Source organism: Dermacentor silvarum, chromosome 1 (genome assembly GCF_013339745.2).
Source record: "Dermacentor silvarum isolate Dsil-2018 chromosome 1, BIME_Dsil_1.4, whole genome shotgun sequence".
In the NCBI taxonomy this organism is placed as follows: Eukaryota; Metazoa; Arthropoda; class Arachnida; order Ixodida; family Ixodidae; genus Dermacentor; species Dermacentor silvarum.
The window spans coordinates 94687194-94711334 of NC_051154.1; the positions used below are offsets into that span (position 1 = coordinate 94687194).

Here is a 24141-nt window from a genome sequence, read left to right on the forward strand (position 1 = left end):
GCATACGGCGCGCGGCGACGTATGCTGTATGTGCGAGTGAAAGCGTGCGAGGGGAGCCGACGACTGCGTCTCGCACGCGAAAGAAAGCATACGGCGCGCGGCGACGGCGTTATCGCCCTTGGAATTTATACGGAACATTTATCAGCCAAAACCAATTTTAGGGCCGCAACGCGTCATAGACATCATCTTTAGATAGCAAAAGCGGATATCAAAGGCCATACTTTTGCTGGCGGAAACTGAAAATACGTAATAAATGTCGCCCCCAGCACTTTCGGCGGCCAATGCCATCGTCAAGCAACCAAGCCAAGCGACATGAAAAGTCAAAATGGCCACTCGGGCGGGCGCGGTGTGGCAGTTCGCAACGTATGATGCGGTCCCACAGTTGCGACGTAACAGCGGGGTTACCAATGCATTGGGTTCTATGGGAGCTGTGCCGGGACCGGCCGAAAACGACGTAACAGCCGGGAAAACGCAGCACCCGGGAACCTAACAGCGGGGTTCTACTGTATTTTGAGCCTCAATTTAACTATGTGTTTATACAGTTTCAATATAACGAAACTGCTGTCACCAGGAAAGAATACTGAGACAATAAATGGAAACTTCCCTGGACGCAGATGGTCAAATGGTTGAATTGCGGCTGCTCGCGAACGCGCCTCTAAAATTCTGCGCTGCACGAAGCAGAGCAGCGTCATTGCCCTTGTAAAGTTCAAGTGTGTAAGATCCTATTTCGCCCCACCCGTTAAGTGCTTTAGATGCGAGTGAAAGCGTGCGAGGTTGAGGCGTGAAGGATGGTGGCTTGATGAGAGCTGTCTTCCTGCACAAGCAAGGGGAAAGAGGGGAGGAAGTGAGCTCACAGTAACTTGATCAAGTGCGTCCGAGGGGGGGGGGGGGGGCAGGTTGGCGCTAGTCTCCTTTTCTAAGGCGGCCGTAGCTGTGCATGGCTATCAACGCGGCTCAGTGCATATGCAGCCCGAGTGCCCTGTTTTAGAAGTAATCTGCCATGTGTGCAAAGACTGCGTGAGCTGAGATGGTGTGGCATTGTGTGCTGTCTTACCGCGCATTTAGTGCTAAATGTTGGGTAATCTCAAGTTTGAGAGTTGCGTTGAAGATAAAGGCAGACAAAGCATTTGCTTCGCTTTTTCATGATAGCACCTTTTCACATTAGGGTCGTCCCACTCCGGGTGACGCTATCAACAGCGGGGGCTGAGTGTACAGGAAAGCATGGCTGGCTTCACTTCGTACTGCTGATGTGAAGACATCGTCGACACAGCATAATACCGTACCTTTAATCAACGACTCTGAAGTTCAACAAAATGATGTTTTTAACATTCAAATTTGCTTTTTTCGATTGCTCGATAATTTGTAAAATTTTGCAGCCCCTTCGTGTAAGAAGAACCTATCAGCGACTGTGCTTATGTATTTACATAAAAGATATAATTTCAATATACAGTTGACGACTGATAATTCGGATTTCACGGGGAACGTAAATAAGTCCGAACAATCGAGTGTGCCTAAAAAAGATAATATTATTTACGTTTTAATGCCCCTGTGCAAGGAAGTGGTCGATTCGTTGCTGCACACACTTCCGCTTACGTGTAACCAAGTACGCCTATATTTCTGCCGGTTTTCTGTTGTCACCATACGCTGACGCAAGGACTGCAAAGAATCGAGTCAGATCGGCGCAGTACATCATCATCCATGTTAGTCGCTGTTTGACGGTGGGAGAACTTGCTCACTTATTTCGTCATCGTTCAGTTCGGCACACAACACCGCGCTGCTGACGTCTGCAAAGTGTTCAAATGTAACGGCGGCAGGAATCGGCACACCGCAGCCTAGGTGGTCATCAATGATGTCCACGTTTGAGCTCGTTGTGGTAGGCGGCAGTTCAGGCTCATCAGTTGCGGAGTCGGGGTCATTCGAACTTCAGCTCGAGAGTCATTGGGAGTCTGACTACGAGGGGACCGTTGGTTCCATTTGATGCGGCCTGTCAATAACTTCACGTCAATAACTTCACGAGAAAGACTTCTTAAACCCAGCAGAGCACTGTCTGGAACGCCAACTAAACAAACAGAATGGTGAGAGTGGGCCATGCCATTCCTTCCTCCATGGGGCCATGCGCTGGGATGCCGGAATAGGATGTGATGATTGCGATGTTGATGCGACCTCACAATTCAGGCAAAGTCTCCAAGATCAGCATTTGTGATTTAATCTGAGGTGTAGTGCTCCGACGGAGACAAGGCCTCAGGGATTGCCGTTTTATGTGTAATCTCTGAGGCCATACTTGACGTCCCATCGAGGTTGCCAGAGGAGAAAATCGCGGCAGAATCCGCCTACGCTAGAGTCACGGAGTTCGGATAATCGAATGTAGAGCTGGTGGCTGTCCGAAATATTGGTCGTCTTTACACATCAAGTCTACGCCCCATTGGCGATGCCGCCCGAATTACCGAGCATGTCCTCATTATCAGTGTCCGATTTATCGGTCGGAGACTTTAATGAAATTTCGATATAACAAAGCAAATTTACAATTTTAGCAACTTCCCAACAGATTTAATGGTATTACGATCATACGTGTCATGAAACCGAATATAATGCAAGGCACATTCTGAGGCTGGAAATTTCAGAAAAAGCACGCTATATATATTTCTGCAAATATGGTACTAGCCCACCTGGGGAACTCGACCGAGGGGTGAGGGAATGACAACAAAAAAACTTTTTTGGGGGCGGCCATAGGCTACACAGCTCTGAATTCCTGCTAGTACAGTTAATAGATATTTCAGCACTTGTACTGTGACTGGAGATGGCCCATGCGCCCATCTATAATTAAGGAACACGTCCCATGCCCCTGACAGTGACCCTTCTTCACTCTTAATGTGCTTTACCACATAACAAGGCTGTATAGCGGTGCATATTACTTAAGAAAGCTGGCCAGTATGCAACACATATTAGACCTCTGCCTCATGCCACTCCACAATGCATGTCTCGATCTGGAGAGAACTCAGATATGCCTTCAATGCCTATACACAAATGGCTAGGATTTAAATCTCACTATGGCTAGCTACCTAGTGCATAATGGAAATTTCACTGAGGCTGTGCTGCATAACGAGTTTTCCATTTTTTTTCCCCCGTGGTCAGGTTGGGGCAGTTTTCAGAGATTTATAGCCGTTTCTGTAGAATTGGGAGGATTTGTTGGAATTCGGGAGTCTCCCATACAAATCGGGAGTTGGCAAGTATGAATATGATGAAGTACAGTAGAACCTGATTGACATGATCCCGTTTCGTATGACTTCCTGGCGCCAAAGTATGCAATTGAGAATGCAAAAAATGACCCAATACAGTTAAGGCTTCTTTTTAACCCTTTAGCCGCCAACCACAAGCTGTACTTGTCACATGAGTTTGTACCAATATTGCCAACGACGAGTGACAATTGTCCAGCCCGATTTTCCGCTCCTTTCGCCGCCAGAGACGTATCACGGTTGTCAATTGCTTTGCTAGCAATTTTCAACCCTAGATGGCGGTGGTTGTCTATGAAAAACCGTATTTCGTGCCTTTCGCGCGTGTTTTAAGTCTGGCAACAGTCATTTCTTAATGGCGCTTCGCAAGAAGAATGCCGATGGCGGCGATGCTCCAAGAGGCGGTGCTTGGAGCGGTACAGAAAGCAGCGTTAGTGGCGACATGAAATTTGTGTTCGACAGTGACTCGGATGTTGTCTTTACCCTGGATATTGCTTAAGACGACGACAAGAGTGACGGCGATGACGCACTGAGCAGTGCACCTGTGTGGCAGCGCGTGAACACCGATAACCCGAGCCTCCGCAGTTTTCCTTCTCTTCAGTGCCCGGAATCTTGCGACAGCCTACCGACGAGAATGACATCTCGCCTGGTTTCATGTATTTTTTGACTGGGGCATCATTGACCTAATCGTCACGGAGACGAAAAATTATGCAGTAGCATACTTTGCTGCTCGGTGTGCTAATTCTAAACAGAAATCAATGATGTAACAAATAATTTCAGAACCAGAATTGCATGGAAAAAATTATGACTACGTACTTTTAAAAAATGGTGATTTTGGTACTTTTTTCGGAAGTTAAATTGACGGTTAACCATTTCAGGGTCAATACCGTACATGTACGACCTCCGCGAACACCCTCAAAATGGTCAATGGCGTACATGTACGGTATCGCTTGTACATTTAAAAAGCGCGCCTCTTTCGATCATTTCTTTCGCTTGGCATGTGCTGCCACTTGACGGAAACACGTGGAATTTTTTACTTGCGCCAATGTCTCTCCGTTTTTTTTGGTGTTTTTTTTGCAACGGCGCGTCGGCTATCGCTCGCGTATCCAGGCGCACGCGCGCGCGGCGGCGGCGGCAAGTGCGCTCTTCTTTCGATCATTTCTTTCGCTTGGTATGTGCTGCCACTCGACGGGAAGACGTAGAATTTTTACTTGCGCCAATGCCTCTCCGTTTTTTTTTTTTTTTTTTTTTATGGCAACGGCGCGTCAGCTCTCGCTTGCGCATCCGGGCGCGCGCGCGCGCGCACCGGCGGCAAGTTATGGTTTTCTCCTGCGGCGGATCCCGCTTGTTGCACTAAACTGATGGCTATCTGGTTTCAAATCTCTCAAAGGGTGACCGCTTGTTACTCGATCGTTTATCGCCCACCGCGGCGCGATTACGCCTGCTCCCAGGCAGCCACGTATATGCACAAACGATGCTGCCGTTTTTGCGGTTCCTTTTTTTGGAGACCACAAAAGCTCAATTTGTTGGCGATAAGACGTAGGCTGCTCACTTGTTTTGGTTTCCGGACGTGCACACAACCATTTTTCAGTGCGCTTATCTTCTTATTCATGAATAAACATTGTGTATTTTACAGCACAAACGATTTTTTCCTCACTTTACTGTCACTTTAAAAAAATTACGACCATATTTTTTCGAAATAGATTCTTTCGAAGAATTTAAATCAGCAATTAAAAAATCGACCCTGGGGGGTCGCATTTGGCAAAAAAATTCGACCCTCAAAGGGTTAAAGGGTTAAGCGGTTAATACATTCCCGGAAAACAATCTTTCGGCAGCAACATTCAGTATATCGCCAATCTGCAATCATATCATACGTTTTCCGGCCATTAGATGATGATGATGATTATTGTGGTTTATTGGCGCAAGGGCCAGACGTGGCCAAAGAGCGCCAAGACGATGGTAATGGCTTGTTAGTGTACATGAATAGTGGACTATATGAACATTAAATGTGACATGGCTGTAAATGGGCAAAGGTGTGCGAATGAGAGCAGTATAGACTCCCGCAACGTCAGCTCCCCTGCAGTATTTGCCCGCCCGTATTGCATGACAATGCCACCACGCAGTCGGTTTCCTATTCATTCCGGTACCAGCAAATCTCCTCGCAGGACGCTGCACATTGCCATTCACAGCTATCGCCACCAACCGATCGCATCTTCACCTACAGTGGAACCCCGATTATAAAACTTTCAGGGGCCTATGGAAAACTATTGTATAAATTTCAGAATCAGCATTGCATGGAAAAAATTATGACTACTTAAAAAAAATGGCGATTTTGGTACTTTTTTCGGAAGTTAAATTGGCGGTTAAAGGGTTAAGCGGTTAATACATTCCTGGAAAACAATCTTTCGGCACCAACATTCAGTATATCGCCAATCTGCAATCGTATCATACGTTTTCCGGACATTAGATTCCATGTCAACAAGCAAAGGTGTGCGAATGAGAGCAGTATAGACTCCCGCAACGTCAGCTCCCCTGCAGTATTTGCCCCCCGTATTGCATGACAATGCCACCACACAGTCGGTTTCCTATTCATTCCGGTACCAGCAAATCTCCTCACAGGACGCTGCACATTGCCATCCACAGCTATCGCCACCAACCGATCGCATCTTCACCTACAGTGGAACCCCGATTATAAAACTTTCAGGGGGCCACGGAAAACCATTGTATAATCCAAGCGTCGTACAGTGTAGACCGCTTATAACGTAAGTCGCCGGAGTCGCATATATCCGCACTATAACCAAAACAACTATTTTACTGCGATAATGGACACTCCAGGCGCATTTCTGCCATCGCTGACACCGTGCTCTAGGTTCCGTATTCGCTTACTAAATAAATTAACAAGCACGGCGTCACGTGCACAACAAGCAAATATGAACAGATCTTGCTCGTTGATCGCGGAAACGAACTGTCAAAACGCTCGAGTGACGAAGCGTAGCGAGCGAATTGACATTCGTGCTATCTTGCCTCTCGCATCAACGCGACCTATAAGCGGCGAAACACGGGGTGCGGTGGACTTTCACCGTCCCAGATTGCTTTCAAGATAGGGCCAAGGTGATCGTATCGCCGAAGTGGATCGTCGCAGATTACGTTCTGCTTCGGTCCACTGAAACCGTTCTGCATTGCTTTGCTGGCGAAAATCCTCTCCTTCTGTTTGCGCCAGTCCCGAACGCAAGTTTCGGATTTTCCGAACGCCCGTGATGCGGCCCGATTTCCGTCCGTCTCCGTACGCATGATCACTTTCCGTTTAAATGCGGCATCATGATGAACTCGGTACTTCATGCTGATAGAGCAGACGCAGAGAACGTGAAGACAGATGGTAGACTATTGCCTAAGCACGTGTACTGCAGCACATGGAGGAAGCTACGGTAGCTAGGCTTGACGCGCGTGCGAGGCGGACATTTTGAAATGCCGATGGCTATACGGTAACGCCAGATTTAGGGTCATACTCGATTCTAACACACACACAATTTTTGGACCTGTTTTATCGGAAAAATTGCGCGTTAGATTCGAGTAAATACGGTATTTGTGGCTTGAGGGGAGCGTTTGCCGTCTAGGTTGACTGCGGAACTTCCAGGCAGCCGCACTGTAACCGGTATTTCGTGTCGCGCAACTGCACTATAAGCGATACGCGTATACATAAGAGTGCTATGGGAAAATTAACGGGAGTATGAAAAGACCGTATTATATCCGGCCCTGCACTATAAGTGGTTACGTTATAAGTGGTCTATACTGTATAATAAAAAAAAACTAAGAATATGGGCAGTGACGCTCAATCTTGCCGAAAAAAAAAAAAAAACGGGTACAAATCGCCTGAATAAGGAACCTGCACTGCTCCAAGGAAGGTAGATTAAATTCTAAAAAACATTTTTTTTTTCCAGTTTCGTTGCTTGAACTTGACCATCGTGTTACATTCGAATAACGGCAAAATTGTCAATTTACACATTAGCATTACGTTGGCAACCTATCACTTTGTCTTGATACAATCCCAAGTCGACTGAAGTCGGAACTTGTTTTTGGTTGGAATCAACGTGTCGACGCTGTTTTCGCTGTGCTTGTGACTGGTAACGATGTTGCAATACCCTACGGCTTTTTGCGGTTGGACTCCGTCCATTCGTGACGCTATGGCAACGCAGCACATTCGGTATGATGGCCGCTTTGAGAGATGAGCAATTTAGATGGCCGAGGAGCTGAGAAAGTTCTTTCATGCGTTTCTTTCCAAAACGTATGAATGAGGTTCTAGCTTAAATACAAAAATTGTTTGGTCATGCTTTATATCAATGGAGTATTGTGCTGCTATAATGAAATAAAAAATGTGGCATAAAACATGGCATTAGCTATAGCAAAGTAAATTTTTGTTAGCACGTGCCTCAAAATCTATATCTGGTAGCAATAATGTCAAATACAGTCGCCGAATGCGGCACTGCCACCTACCCCTAAACGCCAATGAGTATAATGGCAATAACAATGGCAATAACCGAAACTTCAGATGACACATGATGTTGTGGGCATGAACTGTACGCGCAATGCCGCAAACATGGAAGCCATGAACAAAGCTGCCGCAATGTCGCCTCGCACGAAACCACAACTTTGGTTGCTGACTCCCAAAGAAGTGGTGCCCAAGCAGCGTGGTCGACGGAGTGGCTAGTGACAAGCCATTGCGGGAAGCTCACTGCCAATATGTTTTCATGCATAGATTTTATCAGCAATCAAGCGTGAGATCAGACACACGGCTAGACTGACAGCTGCAGTAGCAGTAGCGGAGCCAGGCACACAGCCGTGCAGTCGAGTCCGAATTATCGCACAACGTGCTGCAAGATGTCGGAAATTTCAGTTGTCCTTATACATTAAGCCTATGGGGAGAATGGCAGTGCTGCAGAGCTTATCGAATAATCAAGCATGCCCCAATTATTGATGTTGGAATTATGGGAGCACAGGTTGCCACTGCTCCCTTGCACAATTTCCTGCCTCATTACAAGATAGGCTTCCCAGTATTCCAAGTAACCTACATAAACACAACAGCCCAAGCTACCTATGTTTCTTATGGCTGCCTGATAAGCAAGCTCTTCGGCCCACCATGTGTATGAAAATAAAAGACACTGCGAAAGTTCACAACACTGCACTCGTTGTTAGGTTCACACATTTCACAAAGCTTGCTCTTTGTTTTTGCAAAAAGCAATCTGAATTATGCCCACTTTACTTTTAAGGCCCTATCAGGTCATGAACAGCTGTAATGCACAAACAGGCTGGAAAAAAAAAAAAAAGGCACTGCTCGCTACTTAGTTTTCACTTGCTGATTTTTTTGCTTACCGACTTATCTCTCGGTCAGTATAGTGCCAGAGGTGCTCAACAGAGACAATCTCCTGCACAAGAGATGGCACCACAGGTGGCTGCTGCTGACCCACAAAAGGCTGCGGGGAACCTTCCAGTGGAGACCCTGATGACAAACTGCGGGATTCTGTGCCCAGAAAAGAGGACAGTCGTTAGGTGCAAGCATATTCCCAATTTATTTTCAGAAATCCAAGTTACTTTCAAAAGGAAACCATTAATAACAACACAATGACTTGCCCTTCACAACGCATGCTACAGTGCAGTCCACTTATAACGATATCAAGAAGAACGAAAAATCCGATTGTTACAACCGATCATCGCTATATCTGGACTGCTAGAATAAAAAAACGAATATACCTTCGTAGTCCCGAAGCAAAATTTGTCACTTGCAATAAAAAGTCGACGTTGTAGAAATCAGGCTGTGAAAAATAAAACGTTTATTTATACCTCTAAAAAGCGTGTCGAGCATTTTAGGCGTGCTGAAGTGCTGAAATAGAAATCTGTACTTGCTTTCACGTAAGTTTCGGGTTCACAACTGAAGTGTGCATCGCGTCCAGCTGCTGCGCGAACACTGGTGACTATAATTTAGCGTGCATGAAATCAATGAGCGACTCGATCGACGACATTGCTCTTTGGTTGAACATCGGGGTCGGTGTCGAAGACGGGCCATTGTCAGTCTCGTCGTCACTGCCGCTGCTGTCGTCACTGCCGCTGCTGTCGTAGACTCCGTCGCACAACGCCGCCGTCTGTCGCGACAACGATCAGGGCCGTCAAAGATCTCTTTGCAAAACGAGGCAGCACTATCCGCACTCGGAAACTCCTCCATCGAAGCACCACCTATTTCATCGTCAGTGGTGAGTTCAGTAATGTCAGCGGCTTCCACCATTTTAGTTTCACCCAATGGGGGTTTCGTCTGGCGCACAAAGCCCGCCTTTTCCAGTGATCGGCATGGCCACTGTTTCTAGTCTTCACGTCGAGGCGCTACCGGTTTTCATAATTGTCGATATCATCGATTGTGCGAGCTCGTACTTCTTCAAAATTTGCAGCTTCGTCTCAAGCGACACAGCTTTGCACTTTGTTGGCGCACCCATGGCGCACCTCCCGCTGCTTCCGCGGCACCACTGTAGCAGTGCATTTCCGCTCTCCCTGAGAGAGGAAGAAAGAGAGAGAGATGGTGTTCTGTGGTGAGATGGTAAAGGGAGCATAGGAGCCGCTTGCTTATCGATTTCTCTTTTTCTTGTTTTTTTAACAGCGAAGCTGTTTAAGCCAGCCGTAATTTGTGGTTCGTATCAAGAAACAACCAAGAAAGAAAATAAACTGAAAAAAAAAAATAAAGAAAATAAAAGCGAGCGTCGAAACCATTAGGCTATACAGCCACGCTTGCAGAACATGCATTTATGCGAACCATGTGATTGCGTTCCGAGCATCGTCTTCATCCACAGCTGGCGCGTTCGTACGCTCGTGCTCTGCGAGGTGAAGAGGTTATGCGCGCCATGAGAGCGAGAGAAAGAGAGACGCATTCACGGAGCGGGTCTCCTGGAACGCGGTGTTGGTGTTGCAAGCTGCGCTTTGCAACGCGCAGTGATGGCCGTAAGTCCGAGACGCGTGAAAAAAAATATGACCATCATGAGTAATAAGATAAAAAGTTTGTGCGCACTTCCGGAAAATGCTGGGCTATGATCGCCCAGCTTCACTGTTTCAAGCATTGCGCGGCCGAGTGCAAGGTTTCTTTTTCTTTCTTTTCCTCCTCTGCTATGGACGCTCGCATGACCGCCGGCGATGCGAATGCGAAGCAGCTGGCGCCATCTTGTGCACACTGCGCCAACTTGCGATGCTCTCCATGGCTTTCGCAATCGGCGCGCGAGCGGAATGCGCTGCGAGGTAATGGCGGCAGATACGAACCTGCGTAGGCTAACTTTCCGCCTCTTCTCGTTTAAGGGCAACTTAGAAATGCAAATTTTACGATTATTCTGCGAGAAAAACGCTGCCCAGAAGCAAAATTTTTATCGTCATATCCGACATACGGTGAATAACATATAGTTATATATGGGTTTTTTCTCACAGCCACAATGCATAATATGATACTCTTAAGTCGAGTCATCGTTATAACCGATATATCGCTATATGTGGTATCGTTATAAGTGGACTGCAGTGTACCTGTTAAAACATTTTCCTGGGTATGGGCAGAAGTATTTTCTACCATGATACACAGTGTGATAAAGTTATATAGATATAGTCATTATTTGTTGATATGTACTACTTTAATAACAACAGCATTAACAACAACAAATGCACCATAAAGTCTTTTAACATTTGTCTATCAGATGTAGAAGTACACTGAGAGAATCTTCGTAAAGTGTACTACCTGGAGTTATCCTAAAACCTACATTTTGTCAAGACTTGCATGTGCACTTGTGCCTCGGGTAGATGCTGAATACACTTTCCCCAAAAACTCTGAAAATAGGTTGCATGGAACTGTTCCAAGGTTGCTTCCTCTACTTGCTCAGCTCTGCATTATGGCATTGCTGTCACCATGAAAAGTTGCAGAGCAACTTGCCCATGGCTCGATCGACTTCAGCAACAAAGCCCACACTAGGAAGCCAACTGCATATTGGTGAGCCATTATGACACTTCTGGCATACAGAGAAGTAATTGTTTACTGTTATCGACTTCAGCAACAAAGCCCACACTAGGAAGCCAACTGCATATTGGTGAGCCATTATGACACTTCTGGCATGCAGAGAAGTAATTGTTTACTGTTAGAAGACAGCTGCACTTAATTGCGAAAACGTCTGCTTTGTACTCTAGTTTCACTTTCGTGCATTATTGTGAGGTTCCTCTGTTCGCAACTTTACAGAGCCTTGTGATGCAAAGACTTATGATGAAAAAGGTCAGCAGCTTTCCTTGATTTTAATGGAGAATTTGCAACAAAAAATGTCTGAATAAGTCAAAAGATCAGATTGTTCATATAAATTTTTCTCTGTGATTCTCACACATTTCTTTATCAGAATTTTAAATATTATAACAAAATATACTGTAGAAGTTTAAAAAATCACAATTTTCTAGTGTGCTGTCATCAAAAATGAGGAAAAATGGGCTTTGTGAGGTGCCATTGCACTACTGATCACATTGCTTTCTGGTGACAAGAGTGCTGCCATTTTGGTAGCATATAAGAGATGAGAGACGGGAGCCTCGGATCACTGCCTGATCTAAGCCACTGCAAAGTTGACTTCTGTGGCTCGAGATGTGATGATCGAATTCATTTTACAATGTTGTTCTCACACCTTAAAGTATCCTGCCTGGTTCTCGAAAGAGCTGCGACAGTACCTTGAAAGAAGGCATATCTTCATGCATATACAAAGCACCAGGCTGCCAAGTTTCCTACCAGCAGCTCAGTGATTGCAGGAAAGAGGCTAAACAACTCTCTAAGTGAGAGAGGCAGACTTATGTGGACTCTACTGAACTCTTTGAAACGTGATCTGTTCCAGCTATGGAGGTTTGCAAAAGGCGACAGTGCACATGTAGGGCATGTTAATGTTATTTGCTTTACAAATGAAACATGCACTGATCCAACTGATATTGCAGATGCATTTGCAGGCCACTTTGGTTCTTGCTTCTCAAAGGATGACGAGTTTGGTGCTCACTGCAGTCCACACCAACCCCACAGTTTTTTGGGCTATTTGCTGTCTGTGCCACCCACCCATCACAGAGGGAGAAGTTCATGAAGCTATAAGAGGCTAAAGGCTAAAAAACATGTCGGCACGATCAACGTTACAAGACTAGGTTCAGTTGCTGAGCTCTCCATAGGCGCCGTATATCGCGGGCGCCCCAGTGCCTTGGTTTGCCGCCAGAGGGCCGAAGCGCAGGAAGTAGCTCTACGCGGGTGCAGCTCTGCGTTGGCGAAGGCGCTTGGGTCCTCTGCCTTCGCAACTTACGAACGCAACAAGCGTCTTCACTGATGCGTTTTGTAATGTTTGTATAGCCTCGCATTTAGCAGATTGATTGAAAAACTTTACTGAGCTGTGAAAATGCTGCTGCACTCCCCCAGAGTGTGCTGTGGAGTCCTTAGTCCAGGGCCCCAGCTGTCAACTGCGGTCTACTAATCAGCAACAGCTAATTATTTATTAATGCAAACGCATTATATGGCTCATGAGGCGGAAAATCGGGTGGAGGCGGTTGGCGTGACCACACGATGGTCCAAAAAAGTCAAGGAAGCACAAGTGAGCCAATCGAGGCAGTTCGTGACGTCAATGAAAGTAAATTAAGGATAAGTTAATTACGGCAGAGTGGATTAAGGCACAGTTAAGTAAAATAGAGTTAATTAAGGCACTCGAACCCACAACCATTGGTGGAAGTCGAACCCACGACCTTTGGTGTTAATTAAGGCAAAGTTAAAGTACAGTGAATTAGGGCACAGGTTTAATTACGATAGTGTTCCTTACGGCACTAAAATCCACGACCATTGGTGGGAGTCAAACCCACTACCTTTGCTGTTAAGGCAAAGTTAATTAAGATAAAGTTAATTAGCACACTCGTACCCTCAACTTTTGGTGGTCGCACTGCTTTCGCATTCATGCAAGTAGGGATTAACTAAGTTCCCCTTAAATATCTAATTAATCAATTATTTATTAGTTATTAGCACTAATAGTTGCTACTAATCAGCAGTTGTAGATGTCTGCAGGCCAATTGGTTAATTAATACTAATAAGTGCTACTAATCAGCAGTTGTAGTGGTCAGCAGGCCGATCGGTGCACTTCTTTTAAAATAGTAGTGTAATGAGTTTTAATTAAAGGTGATAATTAGTCTAGCAGCAGCCTAGCAGCAGCAAACAGCCTGAGCTCTCTTGCAATCACAGCACGGGTCGTCGTCTGTCTTCGAGCTGCTACTCAAAACTTGAGGTGCGTCTGCTTCATTACAGTAGGAATAACAAGGCACCTTCTCTCGATATACAGGGTGTTTCAGCGAACTTTCAAAAATTTTTAAAGGTTGCCTGTGGCAGATAACACAATTATAGTTCTTGAGCTGGTCTACTCGAAGAGGCAGACATTAATAGCACAAAAAATTGAAATGCACATAATTAACAAACATTCACTAATTAAGTTTTAAAGTAATTACCTTATGGCCCACATTGCAATTTACAAATTCTAGCCATGGAATTCGCAAAGCAGATCCACTTGGAGTGAATTCTCAGGACGACACCCAGTTTCGAGATAATAATCCCCGAACTTTGCGGAAAAAGGCATTGGCGTTCCAGTTACTTTTGTGCTTCAATGCATAAAAAGAACTTTTGTTAAGAAAGTAACCGGAACTTTTTTTTATATGCTGCGAATTGGGATCGAGCTAGTGAACTTTGCTTAGTGTTCTTACCTCTCCCGCTGTGTAGCACAAACAATAGGCCTTGTTAAGAGACGGATCACATTCTTTTGCCTCTCTTTGCGGGCATTATGAAAATGTACAAATAAAATTCAATTAAACGAAATGAAACTCACATTCACCTTTATAAGAAAGCTTGACCTCTAGTCATAATAACTGCTCAGCTATGGCCAAAATAAGTGCGTTGGCTGACAGGCAGGGTTATAACTATGCTTCTGCACTTGCTTGTATTTGAGCTATACAAACAGCAATTTTGGAACAACATTTTGGTCATTTCAAGATATAATATCAAAACAGCCTGAAAGTACAGTTTTGAATTTTGTAACACCTTTGAAACATTTGAACAAAAATAACAGTTCCTTCCAAAATTGTTTTTCTTTGTGCAAAAAAATGGCTCCAAATACAGGCTATTTCCATAGAGGACCAATACGCATACCTGCCAACCTCGAAATATGAAAATTCGGGAAACCGCAGTGCGAGGGGGGGGGGGGGTCAAGAAAGTTTTCACCCCCTCCCCCCAAAAAATGCCGCTGTGCGAAATGGTGCGCGTGGTACAGTGTCTATACTTGTCACAACTCCGCGAAGTGACAAACCACAGAAACTCAGTCCTGTATGATCTCAGAAATACTCGCAAGTGCCGTATCTTCCGGTGTATAAGACGCATTTTTTTTCTGAATTTTTCGTCGGTGCGTCTTGTAGAACCGGTGCGACATATGTCAGTTTTTTTTCCGGAAAAACTGCTGTCAAAATACGATTCGACATTCTGGCCACGCGAAGCGTGCTGGTTGATTTAACTGCTCCGGCTTCTGTGCATGATATCGAGGTGCCAGGTTCTTTTCGTGATGAAGTTCCCATGCGAGAAGGATGGAGCAGAAACGCAAGCGTCGGCAGGACGACCGCGAGTCGACCGACCCCGAAGTCATCGCATCTGCAGATCACTATCAAGATACAGCATGCGCCACTGCGCAAATTACGCAGTTGCTACCCAAGTACAAGCCGCTTCCTACCTTCCACGCTGGCGCGCCTTCCCGCTTTCCTCCGTTGTGCGCAATTCGGCTCACAGTCGCAGGCTTTCACTTGCACATACAGCATACGGCGCGCGGGACGATGTTATCGCCCTTGGAACATCGTGGCAGCCGCAACGGCAAAAATGCGCCTGGAGCACGGTGTAAGATATATATACTCTTTAGGTGGGGACACTTCTCCGCTTGCTTGCGAGGCGAGATCAACCAGATAAAGTAGCAAAGGCGTGCGCCGATCGGCCCGGTGCCGGCAGCGGATACCTATCGGCGGTACGATGCAACTTCAAGACCGAAAAGATTTTATCTAATGTTGCTATAGCAACCAGTGCTTCGCGGGAAATTTGAATTCAATGACGGGCGCTCTTACTGCTACGGATTACTCGTCTCTATGCAGCATGCGTGGCTCTGAGGCATGCGGCAGGCACGGTCTCTCTGCTTATTTATGGGAAACATGCTGGTATTAAAAGCTGGTTCTCGCGCTTCCTGCCAACTTACTATTTGTTCGCGTGTAACAGACACGTGCTTGATCCGAAGCTTTTTCAATGTTTTGTGTTTTGCGGCTCCATTTCTTAAGAAGTTTGGTTTATGCACGCTCGCTGACGGTACTCGGTGCTTTCGCATCAGCGATCTCGCTGCGGGGTCTCCGAGGGCACTAACAGGGATGGGGACACACCTGCTGTTGTTTGGCAGCGAAGCATAACTTTCAACGAGAGCGCGTGACTGTCCGTAAACGAGAAGCATTGCTCTTCTGTTGCGAAGCAACCACTTAAGGTACCGGGACCAATTGCTGTGCGTACATAAATTAGGTACCGTTTAGTGTTGTCCCGAATTACATTTTTGTGGTTCAAATGGGTAATACATGGCGGAAAGTTCAGCACTGGGGGGAGAACAGTGGGGTGAGCAACGTGCTGTACAAGGTGGTCCGGCAAAGGATGTGCGGGAGAAGACAGAAAAACGCAAGGAATTGCATCTTCCGAAAGAATGCTTCTTTTTGGCACGTCAAGCAGGAGCTCTCCTCCTAGCTGTGAGAAGTATCTTTTCTTCAAAATCATATCGTCTGTGAAATGTTTGCTGCAATCTATACATCCTTTGTGCTGAGCGTACGGTCCTTCCTATAGGAATCGCTTGAGCCCAGGCTTTGAGGCGTTCTGGATCAGAAGGCACATCGAACAAAATTGATTTTTCTTTGCAGGTCTGGTAACCTGACTTGCAATCTCTAACGAAGCATTTCCTGCCCATCGTCGCTTGCTGTGTAGTCCTGTTGTTTCGTCAGATTTTGTACATGGCTGTTCACCACTTAAAGTTCATTTTGCAGACGGCAGTGTTCAAAATATGTTGATTTCCTGGTCAGCGAACACGGCTCAGCACGCAAGCAACTAACAATGGGACGAAGGTGAGCGAAAAACAGCTACAAAGATTTCAACAGCACAAAATCCGAGGGCCTCTAAGCATTTCTTAAGCCGGATTCACGCGACGGGTTAGACCACTTAATCAGAGACATCGCTGAGCTTCAACAAATCATGCCGCGAGCATTTCGCCAGCGGCTTCCTTTTGTGCGACGTGATTCGGCTGCACTGAGCCACGTCCCGCTAGTCCGAATACTAAACCGGCTATCCGTCCCGTGCTGTGAATCGTGTCTTACGAGTTTGAGCGCCGCTTGGCGCGTTTTGATTTGGCCTCGTCATGGTGGGCCTTACCGAGGCGCATTTAGAGCGCAGGCAAAAGTTTGCGCGGACAAGGAGCGCGTGGATCACACAAGCAACCAGAGATCGCGCGCGCCGCCGTATCTGCTCCGTCGAGGCGATGCCCTCGCGCCCCTCACCACCGTGACCTACTTTCGCGCGTTGCGCAACCATTTCGGATTTCCCGCGAATCGCCGGTTGCAATACCAATGGTAGATAAAACCTTTTCCGTCTTGAAGTTGCCTGGTACCTCCGATAGGTAACCGCTGCCGGCACCGGGCCGACTGACGCGCGCTGTTGCTACTTTATCTGGTCGATCGCGCATCGCGAGTGTCCCCACCTAAAGAGTATATATCTTACACCGTGGCCTGGAGTAACAATATATGCCACTCATACGCTTGCACGTGACCCGCGTTCACCGAGTGAAACGCCACTAATTTTTTTAAAGATCGCTTACCGAACGAACAGCTGCGCCTAATATACCGGTGCAACTTAAATACGCCTTTTTCCGGAAAAACTGCCGTTTTGAGAGGGATGCGTCTTATACAAAGGTGCGAGTTATAGACCAGAAATATGGTACTTATTCTTGGCTTTTGAAAGTGCCATTGATCATTCCAACTAAACTCAGGGAAACAAAGAAGTTCGGCATTCATCCTTCACTCGACAACCTGACAAAGCCAACTGAAGCCTAGCGCACTCACGGTCATATAACGACTGGATTGCTAAAAACATTCGACTCAACCTGAAACGAGCCAATCCGGAAAATTCAATAAGGCAATGCCCGTCGGCTGCTCGCGTTCGTGGTGGTGCCGGCGACCGCTACCACGATTCACGGTGCATTCTGGTGACGAACAGCTCCCGCGCCACTTTTCCGCATGGTTAAATAACAGGTCGTAAAGAAAAAAAAATATGGCGGCCACTTTTCGGGAGATTTGAGGTCGTGTCTGTACAATCGGGAGATGCGAGAAAAATTCGGGATGATGATGATGATGATATGTGGTTTTTCGTGGCGCAAGGGCCAGGTGTGGCCAAAGAGCGCCATGACTGATAATGCTGTGTTAAGCGCCGATTGATTAGTTGCGATGATAGGATGTAACATGTCTGTAAAGTGGCCTAAAATCAATCGCTATCGTAGAAGCGTAAAACGATATATAGTATAAAATTATGACAGTGATATGTGGAGTGGTCTATGGGTACAGTACAAATGACAAGTGATCATGAGGCTAAAATGCAAGAATATGGAGATAGCACGGAAGCCTCCTTAAGGCCTTTGAGCCCAAAGGCTGGGAGGCAGGTGCTTTCTTTATTGCAGCTACCGCAGCAGAAAACCTCTGTTATGAGGCCGTGCTACGGATTTCCTGGGGCTATAACATGAAAACTGTGTACATTTTTTAAAAATTCGAACAAGGATTGATATATAAAGAGAGGTTCTATACCTAAGATCATTTGAGGGTGAAGTGGAATTTGCTGTCGCTGTGGTAATGGAAAATGTTTTTTCCTATTAGCATTTAAATTAGCGCATTGCAGCAGGACGTGAAGCACGGTAAGTGGCTCACCACATTCATCACACGTGGGTGGATCACCACCGGACAAGAGGTAAGCGTGTGTACTGTATGTGTGTCCTATCCTAAGTCTGCAAAGTGTTACTTCTGTGCGGCGGTTCTTTGATACCGGCGGCCAGTTGCCAAGATACGGCTTGATAACGTGTAGTTTATTTTCCGTTTCTCTATCCCACAACCGCTGCCAGTAAGCCCTGAGCTTTTTCTTTAGGGCGGGCTTGAGGTCCATTACAGGGACAGTCGTGGAAGTGTTGGCAACGTTCGCGTGGACGGATGTGGCTAGCTCCCGGACAAATTGGGAGAGTTGGCAGGTATGAATAGGTACATCAAATTTTGCATGAGTTTGAAACAAGGGTTCTGGCAAAGGGGGGGAGTGGGGGGTTGTGTTCTTGCGTATGTGCCAGCATGAAGAAGCGATAGAATAGAATTATGGGGTTTTACGTGCCAAAACCCCGATTTGATTCTGAGGCATGCTGTAGTGGGAGCGACTCCGGATTAATTTTAACCACCAGGGGATCTTTAATGTGCCCTCAATGCACAATACATGGCCGTTTTTGCATTTTGCCCCCATAGAAATGCGGCTGCCGCAGCCAGGATTTGATCCCACGACCTCGTGACAAGCAGCGCAACAACATAGCCACTAAGCCACCGCAGTGGGTGATATAAAATCGATTTCCTTGGGAGAATTCTGGTTTGTATCAGTGTGCTTGGCTACTTCTGAAAAGCAATGCTCCCATAGAAACCACTCTTGTTTCCAACTCAAGGCCACGAGGGGTGCTGGTTATTATGACCCTAGTTTTTGGGCTTGACCACAATCACTAGGGGTTTAACTTCACACAATGCAGTGCTTTCAGGATTACAGCTGGCCCATATGTTATTAGGATCTTAAATCAGGGTCGGAGACACACCCCACAGGCGGTCACAGACCACATGGACTTTTTGAGCAATCACTTTCCCAAAGTTGCCTAAGTCGTAGTAAATTCTTCACCCACCTACAGCAAAGTGCCCCCTGTATGGAGGTATGTACCATGTAGGTAAACTGGCGGCTGGTGTGAGTTTGAGACTACCACCCAAATTATAGTTGAGGACTAATATTTTTAACATTGAAAATTCCGACGTGCTGTACAGTCAAACCTCGATATAACAAACCTCGATTTAACGAAATTCGCGATGTAACAAATTATTTTTATTTCCCCATCTTAGTTCTATTGAATTAACGAAACCTAGATGTAACGAAGTTTTTCGCTGCAAGTGCAACTTGATAATCGATACTTTGCATGCCTTGCAACACACCCATTCTTTTTTTTTACCTGCCTGTACAATTGCATACAAACTCTGCCTTGAAAATACACAAAAATACTTGGTGTTCTTATTTGATGCACTGCCAGCGCCTCCCAAAAACCAAAAGTGAAAAAGCAAACAGTCGATTAGACATGTATTTATCAACCAATCACTTGGCAACTCCCTTGGCTTAGTAAGACAAATAAAAGGCTAATGAACAGGTGACAAAATACTTTGCTAAATTCAAGTAGTACTTGATTTATTACGATTGAATAATATTCTTTTGCAATACCTTTTTGCAACAGTGGTATGGGCTCCACGGGCAAGTCACCAGATTCTGAGGTAAGACGAGAATCTCCGCCAACAAGCTGTGATGGCAGAGAGTATGAGCACTGGTACGTGCTTCGGCCACCCCGAGTTCTGTCCTCACGAATGGCTGCACAAAAATAAAGCATCCAACTCTGTTGTAGTCAATAAACTTCAGCCACTCTAAGGATACAGTCAAACCGATTCATAACGAACTCAATTAGATCTGCGAAAAGTGGTCATTGTATCAGTCTTTTGTTATGTGTGAACTCCACTTCAATACGCACAAAAATTAATGACACTGTAGCTGGCATCGAGAATTGTAATCCAAACTATTTTGCCCCCCCCCCCCCCCCAAATATAATGGGGCTTTACATGCCAAAACCACGATCTGGGCCACTTTCTTGTACGCATTCGAAAAGCCGACGTTCGCTTTCGCCTCACACGATTGGCCTAGGCTGCGATGTCGACATGGCCTGGGCCCAATCACGTGAGACGAAACCGGATGTCGGCTTTTCGAACGCATACAAGATACGAGGGTGGTCTGAAAAGTTCTCGGCCTCAATAAGAATCATGCGAGCTAGAACTTGCAGCACTCATGTGCACTTTCATACAAGTCTCTGCAAGTCTCAGATGAAACGCCATCTAGTGCCGATTAGTAGTTTGGCTTTGACAGTCGATCACAGTGGGTGTAGTGTGAAGAACCGTAAGGCATGGAGAAGCTGGAGTACCGTGCAGTGATAATGTTCTTTGTAGAAGGTTTATCTCCGAATGAAATTCACCAAAGGTTTGTTAAAGTTTACAAGCAAGATTCACCTTCATAGTCCACAGTCAAGAAATGGGCTGCTGAGTTTAAGCGGGGGAGAGAGAGGATTGAAGATGACCCGCGCGAAGGGCACCTAAAAAGTGCAACAACTCCTGAATTGATTGACCGTGTGCACGATATGGTTTTGGAAGACAGGAGAGTGAAGTTGTGCGAAATTGCTGAGGCTGTTGGCATCTCAGTGGAACGTGTAGGTCACATTTTGCATAACGAACTACACATGAACAAGCTCTGTGCAAGATGGGTGCCGCACATCCTTACTCCTGAACAAAACCGCAACCGCATGACGATGTCACAGCATGCTTTGGAGCTGTATAACAAAAATCCCAGCAGACTTTTTGCACAGATTTATAACAATGGATGAAACTTGGATTCACCATTACACACTGGAATCGAAACAACAATCAAAGCAGTGGATTGAAGCCAGGTCGTCTGCACCAAAGAAAGCCAAGTCAGTTCCCTCCGCAGGAAAGGTGATGGTCTCTGTTTTTTGGGACGCTGAAGGCATCCTGCTGGTGGATTATCTTGAAAAGGGTAAAACCATAACTGGGGAGTATTATTCTCACCTTTTAACTCAATTGGATCAGAAAATTAGTGAGAAAAGACCAGGTTTGCAGAAGAAGAAAATCATCTTTCATCAAGACAATGCACCGGTGCACAAAGGGCATCTTGCAATGGCTAAATTGCACGATTTGAAGTACGAATTGTTGGAGCACCCACCCTATTCTCCTGACTTGGCCCCGTCGGACTACCACCTGTTCCCAAAACTCAAAATCTTTCTTGATGGGCAACGTTTTTCATCAAATGAAGAAGCGATTGCTGCTGTGGATGAGTACTTTTCAGAACTTCCACAAAGTCATTTTAAGGACGGAATCCTGGCTCCGGAACATCAATGGACCAAGTGTGTAGAGTTGAGGGGAGACTAGGTTGAAAAATAAAAATAATTTTGAAGGTCTAAAATGCTTTTTTCTACATCAGGCCGAGAACTTTTCAGACCACCCTCGTAGCGGCCATGATTATGAGGCACGTCGTAGTGGGGGACTACAGAATAGTTCGGACCACCTGGGGTTCTTTAACGTGCACATAAATCTAAGTTGTGGGTTCTTGGTGTCTCACAGGAGACCAACCACCGCGGGTTCGAGCTTAGCGAGCCACAGGGCCGCGTCAGCCGTCGCCTCCAGCACCGCTCGCGCGCGAGCTCAGAGGCCGCAAGGGGCTACCGAGCGACGCAGGCAAAAACACAGTAAAGCCCTGAGTTGACGGAAACCGTTTACTGAAACCGTTGGCACCAGCACTGCACAAACGCCCGCGCGGAGGGGAGCCAAAGGCACCAGGGCGAAAATACAATAACAGGCGCCTATAGCACGTCGCGGCGAGAGCACAGGCTCAAGCTGGGACACGCCGCTAGGAAAAGTCCCGGCGGCTATGCTACTTGCTCTGGCGATAACCAATGGGTTAACTCGCGAGAGCACGGGCAATATCCTTCGGCTTAGGCTTTCGGCAAGTGCGGCTCGGCGAGGTACGACCTCGCGCGAGCACTAATGGCACCGCTCGTCGGCTCAGCGTCGGGAAAGGATCAGCACAAAGTACGTGCTCCCCGCACGGGCAAAGGCACCGTGCGCGAGCTCCAGTCCTAGTCACAAAGGTGTCGGCGGACGAGAGGAAAGCATGAACGTAGTGCGCTGGTCCCGGAGAGAAGTCCACGCTTCGCCGCTAGCAGCCGACAACCGGCCGCGTAGCGACGTCAGCGCCCCGCCCTCACCGCCAACCGCCGCGTGCGCAGCGCCACCGCGGGAACCGGTTAGGCGGCGCGGACGGAGAAGGAGGCCAGCGGGGAACGATGGCGAGGGATGGCAGAGCCCGCGCAATGGCACCGGCGCCTCCCTCAATCCCCACAAAGTAAATGGGTGTTTTCGCATTTCACTCCCATCAAAATACGGCCACTGTGGCTGGGATTTGATCCCACAACCTCATGTTTAGCAGCCCAACACCATAGCCACTAAGCAACCACGGCAGGTGGCCCAAAAATAGGATTTTTTAGTATTCAGTACCTTCATTTTCGCTTCTGACACTTTTCCACACCGAACTCCAAGTTTTCGTAAAAAATATCGCCGAAAGAATGAAATGCGGCGGCGTAGCTCCTTCGAAACGGCGCCCGGCTGGTTCCAATCAACTGCCATTTAAAAACTACCAAGTACATCTGCTGTAGGATATGGGGGTCGTGGTCTCCGGAGTCTGGCGTCAACTGAGGGTTGCTCTCAACTCTACGCTGCCAGTGCGTCTCGTAATGGGTAGCTGGGCTATGCTACCGGGGCATCACACGGAGGCTTAGCGAGCCCACACGGTTGTCTGAGCCTTCTTGATGAGGGTTGCTTCTTTAGTGATACAGTCGAGCCCACTTATAACAATATTCAAGTGCCACGAAAATTCCATTGTTATAACCGAAAATTGTTATAACTGGGTTGCATGAAAAAAATCGAAATAGGGGGATGGCAGAGCTGTTGTGAGAAAACTATAATGAAGGGGAGGCCAGTGTCGCTCCCTACCACCTTCCTCTAACCGGCTGCAGAATGTGTTGACTCGTTTAACTGGCTAACTCTGCTACCTGCGCGCTCTGACCGCATGTAACAAGTCGCGGCTGTCAGCGTTCGAGAAAGGCACTTCTATAGTAAAACCTCGTTAATTCGGATTTCACGGGACCGAAAAAATGTCAACCGAATGTCGAATTATCGAGGGTATCAAGAAAACAATAAACAAATGCTTTCTACGTCAACACGCTTTTATTTATTGAATGAATCGGCGAAATCCTGTTTCTATTTTGCACAAAAGCAGTGCGGAAACTGCAATTCTTATCATCTCATGACTGATAAGCGCTCGCAGCGGCGAAGGCCTCGCGACTTCTTTCACGCGTGGCTGCAGCGCGCGTCTTCAGTTGAGACACGCTTTTCACTATCACGCGCACATCTGAATTATTTTATAGCCAGCGTCGCCAGGTCGCTGCCCATCGCGATGTGTCCGATGCACCAAAACAGCAGCCAGATTCGAGGCGTTTTGCTGTGCCACAGCGCAGAATCAGATGTCCGGTGTGCAACGAACTAAGCAGGTTTTTGTAATCCGAACTGTCCGACAACTGCACCGTCATTTGACCGCAACTAATCGCAGCGTGGCTGGCATGTGACATTATCCGACTTCCCCTCCACAGAGATGGCACCAGTGGGCTGTTTTCTCGTCGCTCCGATTATCCCATTTGAGGTGTTTGCCTGTATCGCTGCTCACGGTGTTATACAAAATGGCTACAATTTGTTTCTGACGTGAAATAGCCTTCCGAGACCCAGAAATGCGTAGACACCATTCGCGATCATGTTGATAGCAACTGCACTTTCGTTTGCAATAGCTGCGGCAAACAGAAATTTCGTTTTGACTCGAAGCTGTTTTGCCCGCAACAGTTGCGGTGAACAGTAGTTTCGTTCCGTCTCG

General features: G+C 46.7%; 1 protein-coding gene across 1 annotated transcript in view; it reads right to left on the bottom strand.

Annotated features, from left to right (window-relative positions):
* The window catches only part of LOC119432764 (nuclear hormone receptor FTZ-F1 beta-like), a 143485-nt gene that overhangs the window by 39368 nt on the left and 79976 nt on the right, over positions 1 to 24141 (bottom strand). Inside the window, exons 8-9 of the mRNA XM_037699924.2 lie at positions 19828 to 19971; positions 8598 to 8745 (exon numbers count right to left, since the gene is read on the bottom strand). Of these exons, the coding sequence (XP_037555852.1) occupies positions 8598 to 8745; positions 19828 to 19971 (292 nt within the window). The remainder of the gene's footprint in view (positions 1 to 8597; positions 8746 to 19827; positions 19972 to 24141) is intronic.